Source organism: Chelonoidis abingdonii, chromosome 3 (assembly GCF_003597395.2).
Source record: "Chelonoidis abingdonii isolate Lonesome George chromosome 3, CheloAbing_2.0, whole genome shotgun sequence".
NCBI lineage: Eukaryota > Metazoa > Chordata > Testudines > Testudinidae > Chelonoidis > Chelonoidis abingdonii.
In genome coordinates, this window is record NC_133771.1 from 117,955,849 (window position 1) to 117,963,179 (window position 7,331).

The window sequence follows — 7,331 nt, forward strand, 5'->3', positions numbered from 1 at the left end:
AGATCCTCTGACGTAAGGGAGTAAGCAGCATTCTGTACTGAAGACTCAAATTTGACAGGAAAAAATAAAAAAGGACTTCTAACAGACAAGTGCCAAGTCGAAGTTATTCTACATAAACATAAGCGTATGTGACCCCTAAAATATTAATTCATACTTAGCTTCAGATAGAAATACAATGAAGAAGTGAGAGCCAATTTATTTTTCCGTACCACATAATTGACATATATTAGCACATGCATTCTTGTTTTAAGCTACTTTATCCAGCGGCAGATTAGCCACTAGGCCAATGAGGCTGTGCCAGGGACCTTGGCCAATTGGGCGTCCCCACATCCTGACCCCACTCACCTGACGCTCCTGCAAGTGAGCGCGGTTGGAGGAACAGGGGCTTGCCCTGGTCCGCCCCACTGCTCCTGCTAGGGGGTGGGGTTGGGGCACAGGGGCTTGCCCTGCTCTGCCTACTGGGGGGCAAGGAAGCCCCTGCACCCCGATTCCCCAGCAGGAGCTGGGGGGGGAAGACTGGGGGGAACTGCAGGTGGAAGGGATGGGCAGGGGCTCCCACTTGGTCTGGCCCAGAGCCCCACAAAACTTTCAGCCTCCTCTGACTTTATCAGAAGAACAAAAGCACATGTGATAAGGGCTGCACATGGCAAGCTGCAAGTTGTCATGACTGGTATAGACGATAACAGCAATTACCGGAGCAACTCACATAGAAAATGCAGTTTGATCACTGTCTTTAAAAAGGTTTTAATAATGTTATGAATGACAAGGGATTGCAGGATATTATAAAAATTGTGCTGTTCAGAGTGCATGGCTATGATGGAGAACTTTGAAAAAAAGTTAAATTAGCAACAATTTTAATAGCAACTAGTGATTGGGTGGGGTATTAAAGGAGCTTTTGCTTCACCATGATCCTTTTCATTGGCAGAGGCCTCATTTTAAGCCATAGTTTATAGTTTCCTTAGCAAAACACTTTAACTTGAGATGTGAAATGAGTGAGGCAGACACGGAACACCGTCTAGTCTAAACAGCCTCCAGAAGAGGTCCAAGTAAGACTTTCTTCCATTTGTTTTGTTTTCCAGAGATTTCCAATTGACACCCACAATGATTTCCCTACATGTGTCTCAGGCCATGGCTACACTGGAGAGTTGCAGCGCTGGTGGCGGGTTTACAGTGTTGCAACTTACTCATCGTCCACACTTGCAAGGCACATACAGCGCTGCATCTCCCTGGCTGCAGCGCTGGCTGTACTCCTGCTCTGCCTGGGGTAGTGCTGGTGGTGCAGTGCTGGTCCGCAACTGTGGCCACCAAAAGCGCTGTAATTGGCCTCCGAGATATTTGGAGGTATCCCAGAATGCCTGTTCAGCCACTCTGCCATTTTGTTGTGAACTTCGGGCTCCCAGAGCACAGCTCATTTGCTCGAGCAGAGGCAGGGGGATTCCTTTGGAACGTTAGTGTTTGCTTGAGGAGAGAAGCAACACGGCAGGAGGGAAGGGGGAGTCTGTTTTGGAACAGCTGCTTATCTGGTCCGAAGGGTATTTGCATTTAGTGAATAAAAGAGGGGTGGGGGAAGGGGTCGAAACTTTTTAAATGATTGAAGGTCAGTGCTGTGTATCTTCCAGTCCTTTGAACTTGCAAGGCAGGGAGCTGACACAATGTCAGCTCCAAAAATCCACTCTCTCTAGGTATGGCTACACTTGAAATTTCAAAGCGCTGCCGTGGCAGCGTTTTGAAGTGTAGGTGTGGTCAGAGAGAGCTCTCCCAGTGCTGCATGTAAAAGACATCCTCTACGGGTGCCGCGCTGATTACACTGAGGCTTTACAGTGCTGTATCTTGCAGCGCTCAGAGGGGTGTTTTTTCACACCCCTGAGCACGAAAGTTGCACCGCTGTAAAGTGCCAGTGTAACCATACCCTCTGTCTCCCCTATGTTCCCTGTCACACTCCACCCCACCCCCCTCTTTTGAATGCTGGGACAGCTGCCCATAATGCACCACTCCCACTGGCGCTAGTAGCTGTCAGTGTGGCCACACTGCAGCACTTTCCCTACACAGCTGTATGAAGACAGCTGCAACTCCCAGTGCTGTATAGCTGTAAGCGTAGCCATACCCTCGCTGTCCTAGGTGTCTCAGCCATGACCTCAACACCACACAATAGCAGCGACCCAGCTCCTGGGTCAGATGGAAGAAATCGCCTTTGAGGCCTTGGCTACACTGGCGCTTTATAGTGCTACAACTTTCTGCTCAGGGGTGTGAAAAAAACACCCCCCTGAGCACTACAAGATATAGCGCTGTAAAGCGCCAGTGTAAACAGTGCTGCAGTTCTGGGAGTGGGGCTCCCAGCACTGCAAGCTAATCCCCATGAGGAGATGGAGTAGGTGCAGCGCTGGGAGAGCTCTCTCCCAGGCTAGCGCTGCGACCAAACTCGCACTTCAAAGCCATGCTGCGGCACCGCTTTGAAGTTTCGAGTGTAGCCAAGCCCAGATGGCAAGGGAATAACAGCGATACATGCTGTATACACGGACACCCCCTCCCCCCCCAGCACCGATCATCGCCCCCACGGGCCGCTAAGGGACACCGGCCCCTGCAGCGCTCCGCTCTCCGCACCCGACCTAACGCCCTAGGGCTGCTGCAGCCAGGAGCGGGCACAAGGGCCCGCCTCGCCTGGGGAAGCGGGAGGCGCCTGCCGCGGGGCGAGGCGCGGCCTTCCCGCCGCCCGGGTAAGCCGAGGACCCGCCGCAAGCCGGTCGCCGGCTCCGCCCCATCCGGAACCCGGCCCCTCAGCGCGCGGCGGGGTCGCAGCGGCCTCGCAAGCCCCTGGGGTCCAACAGCAGTTCGGGGCTGAGAAGACCCCATAAGAGGAACGGCGGGCAGGGGAGCCCCACAGCCCCGGGAGCCCCTGCCTGGCCGGGTCAAGGGGCGGGGGACACGCTGACACTCACTCGTCTCCAGCGCGCTCCGTCAGCTCCGTAACGGCGGCGCCTCTCTCGGTCGCGCGCGCGCCAGCCCCTCCCTCTCCGTGGCCCTAGCTCCTCCCACCGCGGCTGCCGCGCCCCTTTGTGGCCCGTTCGAAGGCAAATCTGCCTGCGTCACTTCCTGGAAGTCTCGCGCGGCGCGCCCGCTTTCCCGGCTGCAGCGTGTGGGCACTGGGGCCTGGGTCGGACCACACCCCGCCTGAGGGCCCTGGGAGGGGCTCCGCCGCCAGCGCGCGGCGCGCCCCCCTCCCTTCCCGGGTTTGCAATCCCCCGTCCGTGGGGAAACGGAGCAGCGAAAAACAAACAGAATCGTGGCTCCCTTCGCTCTCGCCAATGTGACCCTATGCGATAGGCCTAACTGCGCAGGCTAGCAGGCGAACCCACACTTCCCGCCTCGCGGGCTAGAAGGCTATTGTCGAACCAGCGACGCAAACAGAGAATTTAACTATAGCTCAGTCAGGCCAGGTCTACACTACGCGCGAAAATCGATTTTAGATACGCAATTTCAGCTACGAGAATAGCGTAGCTGAAATCGAATATCTAAAATCGATTTACTCACCCGTCTTCACGCACGGGATCGATGTCCGCGGCTCGCCATGTCGATCCGGAACTTCCGGTTTTGGTGGAGTTCCGGAATCAATATAAGCGCGCTCAGGGATCGATATATCCCGTCTAGATCAGACGCGATATATCGATCCGGCAATTGATTTTAACGCGCCGATACGGCGCGTAGTCTAGACATGGCCTCAGCTGTGGTATCCCAAGCAACTCTTCACAGCAAGCCCTGAGCAAATCGGGAAGGGTGCTTTGGCTGACAGTAACATTGTACTGGGCTAGCGCTACGTATTGTATTGTCTATTGGGCAGGGTTCTCAACTGGAGGTCACAAGCTTATCATCAGAACAGGCGCTGGTTTTGAGCACCGAGGTGGACGGCAATTTCACTGCCTGCACGCGTGCCGCAGCTCCGGTGGAGCTGTCGGCAGTGGTGCGTGCAGGCAGTCCACGCGAGCCGCACCGGCAGCAACCATCCGCAGGCGCCACTGCACAGCTACAGGGAGCTGCTGCCACCGCCTCCGACAGCGCCTGATCCAGGGGGCTCCTGGGCTGCCGGCTGCCGCGGCAGCACCCTGACCAGGGACACCATGGGCTGCCGGTTCCCACAGCGGAGCCCTGTACCAGGGACCCTGGCTGCCGCTGCTCGCGCGGCGCTCTGACCCAGGGTTAGAGCGCTCGTGGCAGCCCAGCCCGGGGTTTCCCTGGCCAGGGACACCCTGGGCTGCGGGCTGCCGCGGCGGCGCCTGAACCAAGGGGCACCCTGAGCTGCCTGGCTGCCCGCAAGCGGCGCCCTGACCCAGGGGACACCCTGGGCTGCCGGCTGCCGCGGCGGGGCCCTGACCCAGGGTCAGAGCGCCTCTGCAGCAGCCAGCAGCCCCGGGTTTCCCTGGGCCAGGGGACCCCTTGGGCTGCCGACTGCCGCGGCAGTGCCCTGACTCAGGGGACACTCTGGGCTGCCGCGGAGGTGCCCTGACCCAGGGGGCTCCTGGACTGCCGGCTGCTGCGGCAGCGCCCTGACCCAGGGGAGACCCTGGGCTGCCGGCTGCCACGGAGGCACCCTGACCCAGGGGGCTCCTGGGCTGCCGGCTGCCGCGGCAGCACCCTGACCCAGGGTCAAAGCACCTCCAGAGCAGCCGGCAGCCCGACTCCCTCTCTGTCCTAGCAGCAGGGCTGCTCAACCATTTAAAAAAAATTTGGGGGTGCTTTTTGGCACCCCCAAATCTCAGCGTCCTAGGCATCCGCCTAGTTCGCCTAAATGGTTGCACTGGCCCTGGTTATTACATGGGGTGTTGTGAGCTGTCAGCCTCTACCCCAAACCCCACTTTGCCTCAAGCATTTATAATGGTGTTAAATATATAAAAACACAATTTTAATTCAGGGGAAGGTCACACTCAGAGGCTGTCTATGTGAAAGAGGTCACCAGTACAAAAGTTTGAGAACCACTGCTATAGGGGAAAACTTTTTTGGCATCCACTGGTCCCCAAACCATGCAAGCAAAAAAATACACCCTCAAAACGAAGGATTTGGCATCCCAAAATGTGGTGTGTGAGCAGTAGCTCTAGTCCTTAAAGTGTGCCCTCATTTTGCTATCAGGGAGTGTCGGGGGAGTCACTTGCTTTAAAAAAATCAACAAAGTCTGCCTGTTACCCTCAAAAACAAATCAAGTTGAACATTTTTAGGTTGAGCAATATGTCTATTTGGGCCAATAAATTAACATGCGCCACAATCAGAAGGTGAACTCTCGCGAAGAAAGAAAGAAGGTTGGTGCACATTCAATTCTTATCAAGTACGTTCTCGAAGGAAAAATCAACAAGGGAGCTCGTGCCAGCCTCTTCAGCTCAACAGTACTGCCAGCAATGTTGTACGGCAGCAAACCATAGGCACTGATGAAGACAGAAGAGCAGCAACTGGCTGTTACAGAGAGGGTGATGGAAAGAAGAATTCTGGGGATTTCAATCCGCGACCGAGTCCCCAATGAAGCGATGAGACAGCAGAGTGGAGTGCAGGACATCATTGAGCGCTAGCATAGTAAAATGCGATTGTCTGGGCATATAGTGAGGCTCACTGACAATCAATGGACTACAGCTTTCACCGAGTGGTGCCCATGCCAGGAACTGAAACAACCACTCAGCCAACCTCCAAAGAGATGGGAAGATTTTATTGTGAAAAGACATGGCTGCACATGGAGGAAGGAAAGCCAGGATATGAGAAGAATGGAAGGCATGCTATGATCGGCGCAATCTATATGAGGGGTGAAGAACCAATCAATCAAAGTGACCATATTTTTGCTGACATGGCTTTCACTTGTTCTGCCATTTTTGGCAGAGTGGGCTCAGTTAGGGCAGCTGAGGCTCTTTTAAATGTTTCTGTTTAAAGGGGAACTGTCACTTTAGATTTAGCCTTGACTTAAAAAACAGTTGATAAGGGAACACAGGCACACTCACACACACTCTCAGCTCCTTCTAGGACTGGGCTTTAGTTTTTAAAAAAATATGTTTATGCAGCCCAAGACAAATACAAATATTCATAACAAAATACAATGGACATTTTTTTACTATCTTGCAGTGTTTGCCAACTGAGCATTCAAGCACTGTGGTAGTGCATTAGAACCTAAAAGTGAAATCTACTAGAAAATTACTATAAATCAAATCAGAACTAAATCCTTTTAATTTCCTGTGGAGTAACATACATAAATATAAATAATAAAAAGTTGTTTTGAAAATCATTAGCATTACTAATCTAATCTATGAGTAATACAAGTAAAAGCATTTGTCTTTTAGAAGACATCACTTTTAACCTGGCAGTGTCCCTTTAATCAAGTCAGACTGAATGGCAATAAAATTACATCATAATGGTTTAAATTGTTAAATCATTGGAATACATTCTTATTTAGGAAGAAAGGAATTTGAAAAATTACAAGCGTATGACACAATGAGTCTACATGTATGCTATATCCTTTTTCCCTTTTCCCCCATTGTTGTTTAGGGGGCAGGATACATGCAGCCTGAGATAATGTGCCTTGTTTGCCACTCAAGGTATACCATACAAGCTGTGCCTGCTCTGCAGTTTAGGTCAGGACATCCATTTGGAAGTGCGGCATCAAGCTCCATTCGTCCCCACTACTAGGAACCTTTGTTGGACTCCCTGAAATTGAAGGCCCAGTAGAATAATCTCTACTTTAAAACTTTTAAGTGATGTGACAAAGTTGAGAGCCATGCTCACACTCCTACTAATTTCCCAACATTTCTTTTGTCCTCCACGTCTTAAATGTAAAGGAATAAATATGTAATTCTATCATTCGCTATAGTACTTCCAGCTTTACTCAGGAGCCATAGGGCTGGTTGCATTGATTTAGCTCTGTGGTTCCCAAACTAGGGTTCATGAACACCTGGGGGTTCGGGAATGTTACAGGGGGTTTCGGGAAAAAACTCCCTAATGGTGGACAGAGCTGTCCCTAGGGACCCCGGGCAGCACGGGGCCAGCAGCCCACAGCCTCTGGACTTCCAAGAGCTAAGTAGATCAACGCAAGCATATCTATCACACTGAGGAGATTTAAACTTCAAGACTCCTTATAAGAAACGGAAAGGGAGGTGAATATTTTTTGCTGTTTTTAAAATTAAATAGGCAGATAGTATTGTTTTTAAAATTATTATGAAGAACAAATTTAAGCTTTGTTGTATCGTGTGCTGTTTGCCTTGACTGCTCAAGACCTGAATGCTTGTGTAGGAGGAACTCTTTTGAGTTGGCTTCTTAAATACCTTCATGCTGTTTCACATTTGATACTCCTTGATGAAACATAGGAGCCT

General features: G+C 52.0%; 1 protein-coding gene across 3 annotated transcripts in view; it reads right to left on the minus strand.

Annotated features, from left to right (window-relative positions):
* KATNA1 (katanin catalytic subunit A1) overlaps positions 1 to 2,990 on the minus strand; it is a 29,239-nt gene extending 26,249 nt beyond the window's left edge. The window contains exon 1 of one of the 3 annotated variants that reach the window (XM_075064038.1): positions 2,937 to 2,990. Coding sequence is in view for 2 of the 3 variants with exons in the window: in XM_075064037.1 (XP_074920138.1) it covers positions 2,767 to 2,850 (84 nt within the window). In the remaining variant the exon portion in view is untranslated. Of the gene's footprint in view, positions 1 to 2,766; positions 2,879 to 2,936 lie in introns of those variants that run through there. The other 2 variants (XM_075064037.1, XM_075064036.1) reach the window with 2 other exon arrangements.
* Positions 2,991 to 7,331: the final 4,341 nt, after the last annotated feature.